Source organism: Malania oleifera, chromosome 12, assembly GCF_029873635.1.
Source record: "Malania oleifera isolate guangnan ecotype guangnan chromosome 12, ASM2987363v1, whole genome shotgun sequence".
Lineage (NCBI taxonomy): Eukaryota > Viridiplantae > Streptophyta > Magnoliopsida > Santalales > Ximeniaceae > Malania > Malania oleifera.
In genome coordinates this window covers 83334932-83355365 of record NC_080428.1, presented here as the reverse complement: position 1 = coordinate 83355365, position 20434 = coordinate 83334932, and the positions used below count along the sequence as shown (strand labels likewise).

General features: G+C 35.9%; 1 protein-coding gene across 1 annotated transcript; it reads right to left on the bottom strand.

Moving 5' to 3' along the window:
• Positions 1 to 9460: 9460 nt before the first annotated feature.
• LOC131144750 (uncharacterized) lies at positions 9461 to 19979 on the bottom strand. Its single transcript, XM_058093596.1, has 7 exons — positions 19546 to 19979; positions 17665 to 17918; positions 15914 to 16050; positions 14601 to 14697; positions 13959 to 14495; positions 13050 to 13387; positions 9461 to 10107 (listed from the first exon to the last, which is right to left on the bottom strand). Exons 2-7 carry the CDS (start codon positions 17819 to 17821, stop codon positions 9880 to 9882), a joined length of 1494 nt encoding a protein of 497 aa, XP_057949579.1. The 5' UTR covers positions 17822 to 17918; positions 19546 to 19979; the 3' UTR covers positions 9461 to 9879.
• Between the last annotated feature and the right edge of the window lie 455 nt (positions 19980 to 20434).

Here is a 20434-nt window from a genome sequence, read left to right as displayed (position 1 = left end):
TCTTAGAGAGAAGGGGGAGGGGACAAATAGGAGAGAGAGAGATAGAGAGATAGAGAGAGAGAGAGAGAGAGAGAGAGAGAGAGAGAGAGTTTTCGCTTGATTTTTGTAGAAAAATCAAGTTTAGGCTATTTATACACCTACACTCGTCGATGAGCCACGTCACTTCATCAACAAGGTCTCAAAGGAAGTTCGTTGACGAATGCTTATTCCTCGTCGATGAAATTCAGAGCTAAAAATAGCCTCTTAGTAACTTCTCGTCGACGAGGACTTGCTATGACCCCCTTTATAATTTCTCTTTTTCTCCCTCTTTTATTGTTTAAATACCATAATCCTTCGGGTCTCTACACCCACAATCTGCTTTTGACCTCCCGTATAACGGTCTCCTCTCCATGGGCCTCAACTGGAACCCGCCTGAAAACCTTGAGGCGCAAACCTCTTTCTCTGACTCTAAGCTGCAATATCTCTCTGCATGCCACTCTCAATAACCATAGCCCTATCTATAACCTCTGCGAATGTCTAAGCTCGGAAACCGATAACCTACTCAAACAAGTTCTGCTTCAGGCCTTATTCAAACTTCCTCACCTTTTTCTCCTCATCTGGTGCCAAATGCGAGGCAAACCGAGACAACTCAATAAATCAAGCTACGTACTGAGATACTGTCATCTGCCCCTGAACCAAATGCATAAACTATGCTGCCTTTGCTCTCCGAACGATAGCAGGGAAATATCGCTCGAAAAATAGCTCCTTGAATCGACTCCACGTCACTGGCACTGGATCCCGCCTCTGCTCCTCAATCAACCTTACTGATCTCCACCAGCGTTTTGCCTCTCCTATCAGTTTGAACGTCGTGAATACTACCTTCTATTCGTCTATATATGAAAGCACTGCCAATGTCTCTTCAATGCCCTGGACCCAATTTTCAGCTATAATCGGGTCAGCTCCTCTAGCAAAAGATGGGGGCTTCATCCACGTAAACTGCTCGATCATGCAACTACGCTCCCCTGAGCTCTTGGCCATCTCAGCCATCACCTGATGGGTGACACTGCGCAATACTACATCAGTATCTCCACCTCCCAAACTGGAAGGTCTTGCTCCATCACCTCCAGCATTTGTACCACTGCTTCCTAGGTCCATCCTGAGAAGACAAAGAACACATTTTAAAGACCCTATCTCCCGTACATATCTTATTTATTTCATTCAACTAAAATCTCATATTAACTATTAACTATCCTCCTTGATCTTAATTCAAAATCAAATCCTATAACCCTAGACACACGACCCGACAATAGTTTACGATGGTTTTCCTGAATTCGTCACCCCACGAAAGACACAGAAACTACCATGGAAATCCTATACCCAGACAACAGAACAACACCTCAAATTTTTTCTTATGCTCTAGTATTGCTTCCGCTACACTCTAAAGTCTACAAAACCTAGCAACCTAGGCTCTGATACCAAACTGTAACGACCTGATTTACCTTCAATATTTTTATTTTATTTCCCTTATAAACAAATACTAAGAAATTTCACTGCTCTGATACCTTTTAATATAAATCAAACCAACATCACGGATCAAATAGGACTCGTGGAATTTGAGACACGATAAACTACCTAAATAGCGGGAAGCATAATACATACAACCATATCAATATATACAATACCAGAGTGTCATAATATTTCCCAAAATATACATACACAATCGTACCAAATACCCTCATCTAGACCTAGGGACTACTCAAAAATAACTTTCCAAAATACTCACCCTACAGACAGAGCAATAATATAGTCCCTCTATCTACTAGCCTGATATGCTCGCCTAACTGGATCACTTTAAAAATGTTAAATCACTGGGATGAGACAACGCTCAATAAGACGAAATATGTTATTAGTAGTGTGTGGCAGGTGAGTTTATGTATTTGTAAAATTTGATCTAGAAATACCATAAATAACTGAATCTGAGAAAGCACGTATAGATAATGTACAGTATAGCTTATACCTATGTTACCTAACATAAACTATTTTTTCGAATTTCCTATTCATAATACTTCTAGTATTTATAAATATGTCTATAGTTTCTAAAAATATGAATATATATATATATATATATAAAATAACTGAGAAAATTTCCTTGGATGGATAACTGAAAGTCATGATTTAACCCCTTATGATAGGATTGTGCAACCTGAAGGTGAGACCTATCCTGGATGGCCAACCAGGAGAAGTCAACTGAACTCCTAAATTCAGATCAGCCTCCTCAACCCTAACTAACGGGGAGTCTGTCCACAACGTGGGCACGATCAACTACTGAATACCACATACTATCTAAGTTATGTGGTTGCACTTTGAACTGAATATAACTACGATATCGTACTCTGCTGACTAAATCTGGTCCATCAGGATCTGATACTCTCTATATATATCTGATGATTCTATAATACTATTTTTCCATGATTTTGAAATAACCATAACATTACAAAACTGATCTGAAAATCTGAGTAACTATCTAAATATTTAATGTCTGCATTACTGTGGATTTGATAATCTAAGTGTTATGGCTCTAAAATCATGGTGTTTTGAAACTGCTGAAAATATATGTTTTTGTACATATGTTATAAATCATGTTTCTAAATAAACTGTATAATTTCTATCTGTATTTGTACTGTAAATTCATCATTCTATAATATATATATATCCCATGATATTTCCTGCTAATATACTGCAAAACATGGTATTTGTAATTGCATAAATACTGTGCTACTCTGCTATAAGCTCATGCCACACGATTTAAATAAATAAATTCACATGTTCTAAGATCTATATTTTCTACTATGCAAATATTTTATAATCTGAATAATAATAATCTGGTAAAACATATATTTTCTGCTGATAATCATACTAAAATTTCTAGCAAAACATATTTCCCTTACCTAATTATTTGAACACTAGTTGTTATTTACAATCCCACGTGTATGGCATTCATAATTTCAACATCCTAAAATAACACACGTAATTCCTCAATCAACAACTGAATTCACCTAAAAATTATCGCATACACATTTCCCCAAATCCACATATACAAAATTCCTAAGTTATAATCCATATATCATTTTACCTGAGTTCCTGAAATACCACCCTCTGGGGCCCTCAACTCTTGGCTATAGGGTCCCAAAACACTCTATTCCTAAAAATATAATAACCTAATTTTACTTCACAAAACTTCAGTATGTTCTCATAGAATACAAAATCTCAACTCAGATAAACTTGATAATACTGAAAATACCCAAATATTCAACTTACCCTGGTTTTGGGATGGTTCCCAAACTTCTCAAATCGACATTTCACTCTAACTATATTATAAAGAATCTCCCCAGGATCACCGTGGTAGCTTCTAATCGTCAAACTAGGGAGAGACAAAGCCAAAAACTTAGAGAAAAGTGAGAGAACCCCGTTTTTAGAGAGAAAAAATGAGAGAGAGAGAGAGAGAGAGAATTTCCTTCGCTGAAAACTCGTTTCCTGCATATTTATAGATGTATTGACACATGGCCTCGTCAACGAGCCGCATCACCTCGTCGACGAGTCCAAAAGGAGTTTCGTCGACGAACCCTTACTCCTTGTCGACGAAATCCAGGTCCTGAAAACCGTCCTTTCGATATCTTCTCGTTGACGAGACACGTGTCCATGTCAACGATCCCAAGAAGCTTGTTCATCAACGAATGCGTTTACTTCTTCCATTATTTTATTATTTAATTACCATAATTCTACGAGTCTCTACAATTAGTCGTTTCCAATTTCCACTCGACAAACTCTCGATGCTTCTCGATGTGCCATCATGAGTTTGAGGGGGGATGTTAGATAATATATCTTTGCAATCTCCTTCTCCCTCTCTTTTGTATTGAATATTGATTGTCAACATATTATTAATCTTATCAATAGTGACCATCAAAGCATGGAAAAGATTGTTGCACAAAGTTTTCAGAGGCCATGTGTAACGCCCTGAACCCACCAAGTGGGGCCCGAAGGTTACGTGTTTTATTCACCTGTTTCTGATACCATACACCATAATCATGCAGCGGAAATAACATAAACAACCTCAAATTAAATATCAGAGTCTATCTAAAACTCCCAGAAGCAACAACATCTATCTGTTTATATTACAACCCAGTATTTAAAAAAAAACATATATTATACACATATTGTTATTACAAACACCCCCAGGATTTATCAAAATTTCTACCCTGCCTGGAGCTCTAAGCTCGATCGCCTGATGGACCTAAAAGTATAATCATCCACTAGGGTGAGACACATCTCAGTAAGGAAGAATAAATCATAGCAATGTGTGGCAAAGAGTTTAAATAAATTCATAATATATATTCATTTGTATTTCACTATCAACAGCAGCTGAGAAAACGCATCATTAATAACATCTCTGACCTCTGATATCAAACACACATTCATAATTATTTTTAATAATAATACCCTAGGAAAATGAAAGATTACCCGCTCATACAAGTAGTTTCCCTCTGCTCTAATACTAATATCAGGGCATTCACCTTACTTAGTAAGCTCTCAAGCTATGTATATAGGCAAAGTCTCCAAGAATAGGGAAGATTACCCGCCCATACAAGTAGCTTCCCTGTAACGATCTCAAATTCCATAATATAAAATGTAACATATTAAATAAAAAGTCAACCCGAACCCGTGGGTAACGGGGACACCTATCAATCACAGCGAAAACCTAAGCAGTAGTAAATATAAAATCTCAATCATCCAACCATAAAATATAATACCAGAGTTTACTATATCATCAAAATACTGTATTAATGTACAACCTTCAAAACATCAAAATAACCCTAGGATCATACAACAAAAATCTCCGAATCTTAGGTCAAAATCTTACCCTCCTAGTGGGGTAACTCAATAAGATCAACGGCGGCCACGACCCGCCTGTCTCTCAGGGTCTCCTGAAATATTAATTAAGTTTGGGGGTGAGACACTTCTTAGTAAGGGAAAATAAACTAAATACAGTTGTGTGGCAACATGAACATTTAATAATATAGATATACAGTGTATTTCACATATTGGTAATCATTCACCATAATATACTAAATCATCATATGCTTTCATATTTGCTAATAAATCATATTGTTCATAAAACATATGTTATAACTGATAATACTGAAAACATACCTAGAATGAATAGTTAGCTAATGTCATGTATTACCCCCTATGACGAGCTGTGCAACCTAAAGGCGGGACCTGACAATGGCTGGCCGACGACTGCCGAGTCAAATATGTTTGTAAGTACGATGGGCCCGCCACACCCTAGTCTGAACTGCCAGGTGGACGTCCACACTCTACTGAAAGCCACATCAACTATCCATCTCCCACCCCCTCGTGGAGTGGTTAGCACTAATCTGAACATAGATATCTGATCTATATAGCTACGGTACCGAGCTCCTGAACTAAACTAAACTAACATCCGGGTTCTGATAACATATAGTATATGATAATATAGCATCTTTCATAATTTTCATAAAAATGGTCTCGCGCCAAACATTTCATAAATACGACCTCATGCCAATCATCTCGTAAATACGGCCTCGCACCGAAATCATACATAAATACGGTCTCGCGCCAAAATCATACATAAATGTATATCATTCTGAAAATAACCAATCTATCATGTATTTTCAACATCATAATGTACTGTATTCTTTCATAATTTCTCAAAACATATTTCATTTGTATCATTGTCATAACATAATATTCTTCCATGTAAAATAATATTCATGCCACACAATTGCTGTATAAAACCATACATTGTATCCTGAAATCATAATTTCTGACATCTCATACATATACATACATTTCAACGTAATAGCAGTATTTCCCAAATGTGCATTTCCTTCGTAATATACAGATATTATACATGTTTTCCTGAAAATAACTTTTCTCATAAATAATAATACTTGGCATGAAAATAACTATTTTAGTTTATTCCCTTACCTGACTACTGAGAAAACTCCTAAAATATCCTAGTCTACCCCCGTAGGATTTCCTGATCAATACCCAGAAACTGAAAACTCTCAATATTAAACTTCAGTATTTTCACGTGTATATCATTTCTTATAACTACCGTAAGACCAAATTTAGCTTAAAAAGCCTTACCTCAACTCAGGGATGATTTCTAACTTACTTTCACCAACGATCTGCTCTGGTAAATTTGGAGAGATCTTCCCCAGGAGCATCGTGATGGCTTCATATTGTCGAACCGGCATAAATTCGACCCAAAATCGAAGAGAGAGAGAGAGAGAGAGAGAGAGAGAGAACCGAAGGGGAGAGAGAGAGAGAGAGAGGATGATATTTTCCAAATTTTTGACGTTTAAATCGGGTTTTTGATATTTATAGGACTAGATTCGTCGATGAGCCACGTCATTCATTAACGAGTCCTTCAATAATTTCGTTGACAAAATCCACTTCTCATCGACGAAATTCAATCAGCTCAAAAACCTCTCTCGGTATTTTCTCGTCAACGAATCCTGTCTTCGTCAACGAATTTTCTTATACCTTCGTCGACGAATCCCCTGTATTCGTCGACGAAGCCCTGATGATTTCCATTGTTATTCCTTCCCAAAGTGCAATGTCGTCGACGAATGCTAAGTCAACTTCCTCCTTCTGTTACTATTTCCATTTCCCTTACTCTTTATTATTTAAATCCTATTATTATTCGGGTTGTCACATTCCCTCTGCTTTGGAACCAAACTGAAAATTACCAAGGCACTCGTCTTTCTCAGCAAGCTCTTGGTAGAAAGTTTTACTTTGCCATAAATATACATACAATTAATTTCATGTACCGTTTATCTTATCATATCACATTCCAAAAAAATTATCGACACAGAATAACACCATCCACACAGGACTCACATCCATATAGAATACATGGTCCACATGGGATTGTCCACATAGGACTCACATTCACACAGGATTCATGATCCACACAGGACTGGTCCACATAGGACTCACATCCACACAGGATACATGGTCCACACAGCACTCACATCCACACATGATATATAGTCCACAAAGGACTATCACATAGAATATAACTTGGTCTACACAGGCACCACTAACACCAGTACCAATCCCCATGACCTACCCATAGTATATCAGTAAAACAACCTCCTCAGGCTTGCCAATGCTCTACCCTAATATATAATGACAATATACGAACTCCTCAGGTCTGCCAACGTGTATCGTGATTACATCTAGGCAATATAACGAAACTCCTCAAGTCTGCCAACGTTATATTGTGATACACACGAATAACCACACGAAATGAATGAAACTGAATTGAGAGCTGTGTTGCAGGGAATAAAGATTTGCAAACATTTTGGTCATACCTGTATCGATATTGAATGTGATTCGAATATTATAGTTAATTAGATAAGAGTTAGGAAGTGCTCCTTGTGGTATTTGTGGGATTTTTGGGAGCAATTTATTGGTTTATTGGAGGGAGTTGATTTTCGATAAATCATTGGTATAGAGAAGGGAACAAAGTGCCATATGCCTTGGCTCGACAAGGTGCTATGGGGAGGAATAGTTTGTTTACAAATAGTAGTCAACTCCCTAGAGTTTGCAATGGTTTGAATAAATTGGAGAAGATTGGAACGGCTTATATGAGGTATGTTTAGCTTATTTTCTTTTGGTTTTTGCTTATGCTTTATGATGATTATCTTTTGTTTTATTTTGTTGCATGAGGTTTGTTTTGTAGGTCCTGTTTTGTTTTGTTTTGTTTGGACTTGTAATCCGGTATTTGGCTGGATGTTGGGTTTGTTCTTTGAGAGGTTTTTACCGTGTTGTCTTTTGTTATCTCCCATTGATTGTCTTGTAACCACGGTATTCCTCCGCCAAAAGTGAGGGGTTATCAATAAATAATTGGAGGTGTCGTCCTTCTTTAAAAAAAAAAGCAACCAGTATTCACAACTAATCTTTAATCACAAGTAAATTGTACTCACAGCTAGCCAATGTTCTCAATCAAACAATATATTTCATCATTCGGTACTCACAACAATCAATTAAATTATAAAAGTTGTATTTCTACCGCAAAATTTCTTTTCCATATATATTATATATCGAAAGTCATCAATTTTTTTTTTCCAAATGCCTAGCCATTCAGATAAATCATACCTATATATATATACTTGAATTAACTTGTTTATAATTAATAAAAACCTACTATAATTAATTCCTCTTACCTAATTTCCTAAATCACGCCCGCAAAGACCCCAAATCATGTTCGTGGCACTCAGCCGAACCCTAATTCAAAATCCGAGTTTATCAACTGAAATCTCAATAAAACGCTATTTTATCATTCCCTAAGCTCTATATACTTCATATTAACCATTAAACTATTATTTAATACTCTTACCTCAGTTTTGGGATGGTGCCTCGGAACTCCAAACTAGAAATTCGCTCCTCCTAAGATGCAAAGAATCTTCCCAGGAATCTCGTGGCGATTCCCGATCATCAATCCAAGTTTTAACGGAGCCGGAATCAAAAAAAGAAGTAGAGGGGTTCGTGGGTTTGCATGAGAGAGAGAGAGAGAAGAGTGTTAAATTTTAATTCTTCATATGAACTCTAGGTTCTTTTATAATTTCAGCACTGTCAAAGGAAACCGTCGCCAGCTTTCTCTTATTCTCATAAAACTGTCACCGATTTTCTATTAACCGGCCTAGATTTACCATTTACCCATTACTATTCCGCGGTGAAAAGCCAAAAATGTCGCCGATTTTTTTCCTTCTCCAAAAAACAATCACCAGTTTTTTCCTTAACCGACCCAAAAACTTCTTTTTCTCATTTATTTTATTATTTTATTTTTCCATGTCTCTACACCATGACTAAATTGCTAAGACAATATATGGAGTTGCTGCTGCTGCACACTTGAAGTTTCAAACTCTCCTTTTTTTCTTCAAACTCTCCTTTTTTTCTCTTTATTTTTTAATCTAGATGGCTCTGATACCATTGTTAGAAATAGGAGGAATGTTCTTCTCTTATCAAATTTTCATTTTATTCCATTCCAACGTTATTCCATTGTACAAACCACGACGACACGACCCAATGCCATCAAACAACTATTCCTTTCCTTTTCTTCCTTTCTTTCCTTACCAAACGAGGGAGCAGTGGTTGAGAGTGAGTGATTCTGAAGGAGAGTTAAAAGCAGGATTACCAAGTAAAAATTACCCTGAAATCAATCAGTTGAATCAGACGTGCTAGATATCATCAAGTAAATGAGCAGGCATTTGTGCATCTGGGTTTTCCAACTGCAACCATCTCTCTTTCTTTCATGATTTTGGTAAATTCCACCCACACCATACCTGAAAAGTCCTCTAGAATGGATTTACAGCAAATCATAGAGTCAAAGCAAAACACTGCACAATTATAAGAGTACAATGAAAGCGAATTTTTGAAGAAAACACTCTGAAAACCCTATTAATTGTTTCAACTTGGATACATCACACATTTTTAAATTATTTATCCTCGAAAATTTTTTTTCCAGCCAGAAAATCTTCGCCATCTACCAGCAAATAATACATACAAGCTCAAGGACATTGGTAAGTCTTGAGTCGCAAGACAAGCTCATTTGCCAATTAAGCAACATGCATTCCCATGCCCCGTCTTTTTTTCCCCTCCCTGAAAGCTTCTGACCACTCAAATCATGATCAAAATCCAAATACATTTCCCCCCCTATTCTCAACTAAAACATTGCAAGCTCAATATCAATCAGAGGAATGCTATTCCTCGAAGTAAATGGCCTAAAGGTACAAGGAAAACATAGCCGACATTCCAATGAACTGAAGAACTAGATATGCACTCAAGTGTTCATCTTTTGATTCTTTCAAGAGGATCCCCGTTCTTCAAGTTTGAAGTAGGATGAACAGCTGCAGCTACTTTCTCCTGAAGGTTGAACTTCTTTGCTATGAGTGGTCGAACATCTTCAACTCCAACCAAGCTCTCCAAAAACGGTAGTAATAGTTTCAATTCTTGATCAGAACGGTCATCAAACCAGCTTTCAATAGGTATTCCATTGTCCACTTGGAACCCAAATGCCTGAGAATAAAATAACCAATCTCAATTGATAAAAGAGAAGGGAAAAACAGAGAGATTGAAGAGAGAGAGAGAGAGAGAGAGAGAGAGAGAGAGATTATTCTTTGTACAACTATGTATAGGCAAGCAAACACAAAAGACAAGCTCATCACCACTTCATAAACATGATATGGTTCTTTAAAAGATTAAACTTAATGTTGAACTCTTCAATGACTTGATGCTATCAAAATAGACTGGTCATTTTAAGTCAACAGTAATTCAAAAGTTTTATTTGTGCCAGTACAATGGGTGCATGGGAGTCTAGTCCCACTCTAAACAAATAGGCCCATGTATGACCACAGCCAAAGCGGAAGGAACTGCTCAATTATGAAAATTATCAACCACCACCAATAAATTTGATTACTCTTTAAAATAACCACACAAGATTTCTGCTGTTCAAACCCCATTTGAGCTGCTGTTCTTCTTAACCAATGCAATACAGATTTAACCATACTTGCAATTATATATGAGGACAACAACCAAATCTGCTTCTACAAGTTCTAGAGTATGCTCTACCAGAGAAAGAAATGTGAGTTTATTTATCGATAGTGATTCGATACTCGCATTGGCTCTCATGTAAGAGCAACACGAGACTCCCACCCCATGCTTGAGGGGGACCAAAGGAAGGAGATATGAGAGTTTAGAAGCAGTTAGGTATCAATATCAAAAACTATGAAGCAAATCAAAAAATAAAAACTAACTAAAACTAAAAACTATTTGATTAATATTTATAAAACAAGTACATAATTAAAACCTTGATTGAACAAAAATGTTCATTTCTATCCTTGAATTAAATAATAATTAAAAATATTATTTAAATTATAAAAATACCAAACAATACAAATTAAAATATATCATAATAAAAATATAAATTATTATTATCATTTTACTAAATTATTATTTTAAATTTTAAAAATATAGATTTTTTATTTTAACAATATTTTAAATTCACATTCTTTTTAGTTTTTATTTGTGTTTTAATTAAAAGTATGTATAAAATAAATCTTTATGAATTCATTCTTAAAATTTAATTTTGTATAATAAAGTATTATGGCAACAACTACTAATTAGGGTGGCAAAACGAGTCAAAACCCGACGGGTGACCTGTGACCTGCTCTTTTAAATCAGATTTGGGTTTAATACAAGGTGACCTATTTATAAATAAGTCAACTTGGACCCGACCCATTTATTAAACGGGTTAAGGAGGTTCAGGTCGGGTCAATTTAACTTATTTTATATATTCATAGTGCAATCAAACCCTGTTACCCTAGCACCCTAACCTACCCAGTACCCATCTGCCATCTCTGAATCTCCTGCTGCTGCTAGTTGCTGCCTGCTGATTCTCCTGCTGCTGCTAGCTGTTGCCTGCTGTTCTGATCTCTCATCTCCCGATTTTCCCTCACTCTCAGTCTCACTCTCAGCCTCGCCCAGTCACCCTCACTGCCTCTGCACTCAGGAACCTGCTACGGTGCTACCCAGACGGCAGCCTCAGGGCCTTCCCCCCTGCTATGGTGCTCTACCCAGACAGCAGTCGGCTCGGAAGATTGGCAGAAGCCTCACAGCCCTCAGTCCTCACCCCCTCCCCCATGCTACGGTCCAACAAAGTGCATTTTAAAAAAAAAATTTGTCATTTATATGAAATGTTTTAAGAAGTTTTTTTTAAAAAATAAATTATATTTTAAACGGGTGACCGGTTTATTAAACGGGGCAGATTTGGATTTACCCATTAGTCACCATTAATAAACGGGTCAACCCAAACCCGTTAAACCTCAACCCGTTTAAGACCCAAACCTGGCCTGTTAACCAATTTTGCCACCCCTCCAACAAGCTATCAAAACAACTTAAACCATAAAATATGATTTTTTGCTTTCTCAGAAACAGCAAAAAAATCAAGAACATAAATTGAAAACACAACATAAACAAACCTGTTATTACAATCTGTTTCATCAGGGTAGAAATGAAAATAAAATAACAAAAAACAAAATGACACCTTATATTTGTACCCTATTTGCTACAACCAAAAGGCCATGAATAGTCTTGTTAACTGCAGCAACCAGCACTTTTTATGTTTAATTTCACTTTTTCACTAATTAATAACAGTTATTGATGGCATGTTTTCAATTATTTTTAAAGACCAAATAAATTTAATTATTTTCGACTGCACATGTTTATCTCTAAATGTATTCATTGGTTCAGCATTGCACCTATAAATACCCTCTACCTCCATACTATTGGATCATCAGCAAAAGCAATATACGTTCTGCATGAAAAACATGTGCTTCTGAGTGTTCTATAAAAAGCCAAGTATTTAGCTATACTATTCAACACTTATAAGCCAGGCCTGTGTGAGTACACATACTATATAGTATTATAGTATGTGGCAAATTGTTAGGCTTGTATCCTAGGAAGCAACCATGTAAAATTCATATTCTGTTACACCAAAAAAACACTGCAAAAGCCGTGCAATTCACAAGAGATTTGATCCATGCCTTAATCTTGACATTGCTGCTAACTGTTTGTATTGCGAGTTTTTAATTTCCTTGGTGAACAAGTTCCCACTTTCCTACAACTACATTTATGTAAGTGGGAACCAAAGCAAGCTTCAAGTTTTTAAGTGAATTGGTTCTTAAAAAGGATATTTGAGCCTATAGAATAAGTTCGATCTTCAGTGCCACCAATTCTTGTAATTAAAATTAAAATTTTCAGCAGAAGGTTGGAAGGGTTCTCCAATTTCCAAGCGCAGAAGTTTTTCACATGAGGGTATATTAGATATAATAAACATCATTCCTGAGACTCATCTAATAGCTTCAGACTTAGGCGGATAGATTCTTTAATAAGGCAATGTTACATTAGCCACATCACATTTATAAATTTCTGTAAGGAGATGAAAATAATAACAGAAGTACCTGTGGAGAGTTATCGATTATGACAACACGTGCCAAATCACGGCCAAGAACAGACAGGTCTTTTAGGTAATTCCCTTCCACGTAAACACAGGATTCACGATAAACACGGTGGCGAAATACTTTTCTTTTAGGATCCAACACATTGAGAAGCTGCTCTGCATAAATGCTTTGACTGGCTGTAAATATAATAATCTCAAAAAGACCTGCAACTTTGTCCATAAAATCTCTGAGGTGAGGACGACATCGAACATAGACAGTCTGCTCCACAAGATTGAAGTTCACAGGAAATGTGAAGTCTGCATCATCACAAGGTTCAAGACTAGAGTGCACTAAGGTCTCTGCAAAATCAAAAACTTCACACTCAGCATATACAGGTCTCTGCCTAATAAAAAAAAATTCACTCACCATATACAACTAGCCTCTAGGTGAATGTGGGAACTCAATACGAAACATGCATACAGTAAAAACAGATGCGATAAATGATAATAATTTATCAGCATCTCTTATGAAAAAAGAAAATGTGAATTGAGGTGTCGGTTTAATTCTTAACTGATCAAATCTCTGAATGTGGAAAAATAAAAGCAGACGCTTCCACTTTAGTCATCAACTTCCCACAAATACGCCGACTGTAAACGTGCTATCACAATTATGTTTATTATGTAAATAAAACAATAAAGCATCAATGTGTCTGTGAACCAACATGTGCACGCATGACCATAGTTTTCTTGACTCGTCATCTAAAACACGTACACACAAGAACATCACAGAATATCTGATCATTGTCCTCTAATTATTTTATATATGCATACAAGTTGCATTAAAAAACAAATGGAAGCAAACCAATGCTCAGCAGTTTTTTTTTTTTCAATACAACAGCAGTTCACAGAAAAATACCATTAATGTTCTTACCATCCAAATCCAAAACAAGAGAAATTGGAGGGCAACTGCGTGTTTGTTTGGGTAACAGCATGCGCCGGAATGTTGGGACTACCGATGACAAGTCTGGTAAATTCTTTATGAATAAATATGGATCGAAATCATCAAATTCCTCAAAATCTTCCTCATCTACATGGACATTGGTTGACATAGGATCTTGATCGTGCTCATCAATGCATTCCAGCTTTGAGTTTTTCATTGCAAGGTATATAGCTGAAACTCCAGATGGAAGGTCGGCACCAAAATCCACATCACATGGGAAGTTCTGAGCATTTGTATACGATGAAAGCAATTGACCAGCACAATTGGCACTTGAAGTTTTGGATGATATATCTATATCCACTTCCATATTACCAGGACATGATGCTTTTATTGAAGAATTTTTTTCCTCATTAAGAACCTCTGAATTAATAGACTCAGAATTTTTTTTTTCATTGACCTCTGAGTGCCCTGGCTCACAATCCTGATGGAACTTGTGGTCTCCACCATGGAAAAATTTGCTGAAATCAACTGACAAGGTAGGGGAAAAAAAAGGATAATGAAGATATAAGTTCCAGAAAATAATGGAGGTGGCAAAAGTAATGAGGACAAATTATGTTTCAATTTAATATCTACCTCCATTTACAATTTCCCCTCCAACACTTCTTGATTTAAGGAAGGCGGGAGAAAATATAGTTTCCAATTCGCGATTGGCAGTTTCCTTGCTACAACTCTGCAATAAGGGCAAATCACATTTGCAAGAAAATCTTCATGTTCGAACATAGAATTTTTCCAATCACATTTTCCGAATTTCTAACATTTATAGAGCGCACTCTCATGATTCAGAGGCAGAAAAACAATGACGACCAATTTCATGATCAAATTCGGGAGATGAGGAATGACCCAAAAAATGTATTATGCACACAAGATTTTGATCATTGAGTAATAAACAAAGAGAACACCTACAATCTTAACCATATCATTTCCTTACTGATGCAACAATTGCTCTTCATAGCATGAGTCACACAACCAAACCATCTAAACCAACTCTCAGACATAAGACTAGCCAACACCATCTCCAATACCACATATTGGCTTCTTTTTTTTTTTAAGTTCAAATCTTTCTCATATTTACCACTCGAACATCTCAAATACTTTTTCCATGATCCTCTGATGTAGGACAGATGGCAACTATTTAATGCTCCTGTTGCCACCAACACAGTAAGCTCACTCATTGCCACAGGGACACATTTTGTGGCCTCAGCAGGCATCTGGTTTCAGTCGTAGTTCATCACTTGTTGCATATGTCATTTAATACTTTTGCACTTCAAAATTTGAAGCTGATTTTTTTCCTCGAGGAGCATTGATGTAGGAAAAAAGAAAACTATCTGGTTGGAGAGGCTTGAGCCTATTTGGAGGCCTAATTCAAAGAAGCAGAATACTCGAGCTAAGCCTGTTAATTTTTAAATAGTATTTTAATTACTCATAATGGTTCAGTCACAAATTTTGTAATCCTATTTCCTATATATAGTCATGATTAATAGATTTAACAATCTTGAAATTAATGAATTTGAATTGAGTGTGTATTTCTCTTCCACCCCCACCCCCCCCAGCCATCATCTCCATTATACTCATTTTACAGAGAGATACTATTTTCTTGGTTGCTTAAAAAATTTATATTACTTTGCATGATTTGTCGTACAACTACAAAACTTCCAAAAATAACCTACATTTAAATTCATTTATCAAGGCACGTTTAAGAATTGAAATCATTGAATGAATAATTAGCCTTGAGATTTAGTTTAATACTTGACCATTAAAGGCAAAGGCAACATAAAAAACAATATGCATGTCAAAATGTGAAACATAAATTACAAAGCCAAAAATAAAGCAATAATACAACATTAAGACGTGTGCATGTGCATTGTGGAGGTAGTGTAAATAATTACCTTGCAGTCCAAGGAAGCACCATTATATGCATCATACCCCAAACAAGCATGAGAAATCTTGTCCTGCTGCAAGCCGCATCTAGCATTCAAATTGGTTGCAGCAATTGGATCCTCAATTTTCTTCGGAAAGGTGCCAGCTAGAAGTTGCAATCAGTAGACCATGTAAGTTTACATGTAATAAAAGGAATCAATTAATGTATTATCAAAATCCAAAATCACGAACAAAAAATTCAATGTAGCACTTACAAAAGCTTTTTAACTACAGAAAGAAGAGTTCAAGTGTGAATGTCATGGTTAAACTTATTCAAAGGCATGATCAGGAAAATATGATACACAACAGATGAACAAAATGATGCATTATCACTATGAACAGAAAGTCATGTGAACAAACAGGCACAGTTACAATATGATCTTCTAAGCAAATTGCATCAAAATAAAGTGTGACAAAGTAAAATATATAATTACTACAGTTGAACAGAATATATTGTGTTGGTATATATTAGTGCAATTGTGACTGTAAGTGTGAAATATACACAATGAATGCGGCACAAAATATAAATATACATTTTTCAGTGACCACTAACATATCTTTTCTTAAGCATATAGCAGAATAAACGATACTGGTGCATCTAAACTACATGTGCACAGCATTTATGTGCATTGAAGTTTAAACTTTTTTTTAACTTCTTTAGCTGATTTTTTAGGTTTTTTGTTTGAAAGCCAGATTTAAAAGTTGCTAGAGTCCTTTCTTTTCGCTTTATTTAATAATCTTGATTTTTCATATCTTCCCCCTTGTTTGGATTTTTCTATCCCAAGAAAAATATTAATAAAAAGCTCAAAACCCAACATTGTACTATCTTATCTAACACAAAAAGGAATACAGATTTAAAAACTTTTCAAAACCCAACATTGTACTATCTTATCTAACACAAAAGGGAATACAGATTTAAAAACTTTTCAAAACCCAACATTGTACTATCTTATCTAACACAAAAAGGAAAACAGATTTAACTTACTTTAATATTCAAAATGTTACATCCTCTGTGCAAGCAGATATTTTTGCCAATGATAATGCAGTTTTGCAAGCTTAACATCAAACTACGAATGATAGAAATTGAAACTTTAAGTTTGCATTCTTCTTTAGCTGATTTTTTAGGGTTTATGTTTGAAAGCCAGATTTAAAAGTTGCTAGAATCCTTTCGTTTTGCATTATTTAATAATCTTGATTTTTCATATCTTCCCCCTTATTTGGATTTTTCTATCCCAAGAAAAATAGTAATATAAAGCTCAAAACCCAACATTGTACTATCTTATCTAACACAAAAGGTAAAACAGATTTAAAAACTTTCTTTAATATTCAAAATGTTACATCCTTCGTGCAAGCAGATATTTTTGCCAATGATGATGCAGTTTTACAAGCTTAACATCAAACAATGAATGATAGGTATTGAAACTTTAAGTTTGCATTGACACGCCAAACACATGATACTGGTTATTAAAACATGCAAATGTGCACACTGACCAGTTCCTTGCTACAATGCCAGTGTTAAAAAGGCACCTCGTTTGAATTGTGTAACCACTGGTCTTTTTTGTAGTGATGTGAGAGAAAATATTCTCTTAAACAACTTACCAAGGTCTCTCTCTCTCTCTCTCACACACACACACACATACCACCAGCATCCTATACGAATAAAATGAACCAAAGAAGCGCACTTTCATAACATCAACCTGCAGAAAAAGAACCAACCCACCTGATTTCTGTTTTCTAGCAGAAGATGTAATTATATCTGCAACTTTCTTTTCTGCAACTTGCACAATTTCCGATACTTTTCTCTGAGATCTTGATACCCTGGGACTGGCATGGTCTCTAGAAGAATTTCTTCCAGAAACTCTTTTCTTGGTTTGCATATCCAAATCGAGAAGAATATCTTGATGTTGAAAATGCTGTTATTATCCAGTTCACTTCGGCAGATTGGTAAAAAGAATCAGAAACAAAATGTCCTTCCTGTTCAGTTACAAAAATATATAAAATTCAATCAAAGAACAACAGTTGAGCTAAGAATAATAATTAAACAAATCAAACAGTGCCAGTGACTGTCTTTCTTATTTGTGTCTTAGAATTGTAATTTTCCAATAGAGAATGGTCCGCAACTTCGGAACATAAACAACATAATCCCTGTGACTCTCAGGATCTGAATAGAAACCCTTATCTTAAATATATGCAAATGTATATGACCTATTGGATCATTAATAAGCTCTGAATAGAGTGCAAAATATAAACAACTCATCAGTCACAAAATATTTCCAAGGCAAGGCAGCAGCTCTGCACCAAAGTCCAAACACGTGATAAGTACCACAAATATGAAAGGAAGTCGATAATGTCATTCATTTCAGCTGCAAATCTTTGGTTATTCTTTTGCTTGCATATTGCACACGTGGGATCCAGATCATTGCACGGTGGCATACCATTAAAATTGGCCATAAACTGTTTTCCTGGCTAGGTAGTCTCTGTTGTACCTTTTTTTTATTTTTTCTTTTTTCTTTTTGAAACTGACACTCAAATCATATGAACAAGGGGTGAAGAGGAACCATAAAAAAGATAAATAGTGGGTGATCACCAAATCTGATCAACTTATGGATTCATGGTCAATGTTATAAAATTCAATGTATGTGATCATTAAGCCATAAACGAATGCTTCGCTATCTTTTAGGAGAGGCTGCCAAATGCCATTGTAATATTTGATTGTGAAAGCCATCAACTTATTCGGATTTAGACTTCCTTTTTCCATTAAGAAATGAGGCTGTTCGATACTTCCATCCAATCCCTTTCCACTCAACAGAGGCATGCAAAACCTCTGTATCTTACATTTCTCACCCACCATGCAATTTTCCTGTCCTCAGATGTTAAATCTCCCATCAATTTTTTAATTACTAAAGTGAGCTCCTGTTCCACACATAAAATGTTAGGGATTGATGCTCTCATCATCCTGAACTCAAATTAAAGTGCACATGTGAGGTTTTCCATTTGCCATTTGAAATTGAAATTTGAAACACAAGCGAAGCAGTTCAACTTTTCAGATTATTCTTACACAGGCATAGGAATCACAACACATGCTATCATTCTAGGGTTTAAAAAAAACTTAATTCAAAAAAATGCTCAAAGCATCCCAATGAACCCCACCAAACTCCAGCCAATGTCAGGGGAGAATCAAGAAAACCAATACACAAAATATAATTAAAAACAATCAAGCTTTCAACATAATAACAAAATTAAATTCAGCTCAGCATCATCAATAAATTACTCCAAATAAACAGGCCGAGAGATATTTCAACATTACGCACACAAACAAACAAGTCAACCAAAAAAACAAAAAAAAAACAAAAGAATCCCATTTGTATGAACATTTCAACATTTTTATGCCCTCGCAACCGTTAATCCACGTGAACGAGCATGATCAACAACAAGACAGCCAAAGCTTAAACCCTAAACCCCACATTACACAAACCCTAAAAGCATAAAAATGACAAATCAAAAGACAAAAACAGTCGATAAAGAACAACATCAGCACCAATAACAACAACAAGAGCACATAACCATGAGGAAAAAGAAAGTAAACTTCAAAATCCTGTACCCGAGACAGATGGAACAAGCGCAGATCCCAAAACGCCGAAGTTGCAGCAGCGGCAGCTGAGATCGAAAATACAAAAGAAACAGTTCACGAGCCCAGACAGTCGAGCTGCAATCGGAGAAAACAGAAACCCTAGAATTTTTACCAGTGCCGTGATTAATAACACTGTGGATGAGTTTTTCCCTCCAAAGATTGAAAAGAGAGGGAAACACAGAGAGTAATCGAAAAAAAAATTATATTTTTTTGTCCGAAGAGCGATAATAAATCGAATAAGAAATGTTTTCCGGACAAATGAAATCGCAATTTTCCTGCGCTTATGACTCCCTTCTTACCAAGGAGTCTCCGTGTGGCTCCATCTCCGTGGGCGATTATATTGTCATCTGTACTCGCCAGAAGAATCGAGCGCGTGGATTGAGCGATGAAAAACTGACATGTGTGAGTGAAACTAAGCGATTTTAGTTTGTTTCATATTCGCAGCGAGTGGGATTTTTGTTTTGGTCAAAATTACAGCGAGTGATCAATTATGGAAAGGCAAGTCAAGACGACGTCATTTAGACGAGTAATTTGATAAAATTGACGCCCCCAACAGCTATAACGGCCCCGATAAGAGAGGGAAAAGAGTAAGAACAGAAATTTTTGTGTTAGTCTTTATCTTTTTGAACAAAAAATGAGCAAATGATCCACAAGTTGAGAATTTTAAACAATAGCCCCTGCTGATATGACATTTCCTGATTGACCCATTATATGAAAATCTTGATCAATTAAGCCCGTGCATCGGACTTTAATTCATATTTTCCAGTCAAATCTTGTTTGTGTAAATTAATAGTCCCTTCATAAGCTTCGCCTTCAATATTTCACTATTTTGTGAAATATTTTGTGATAAAAATTTGGT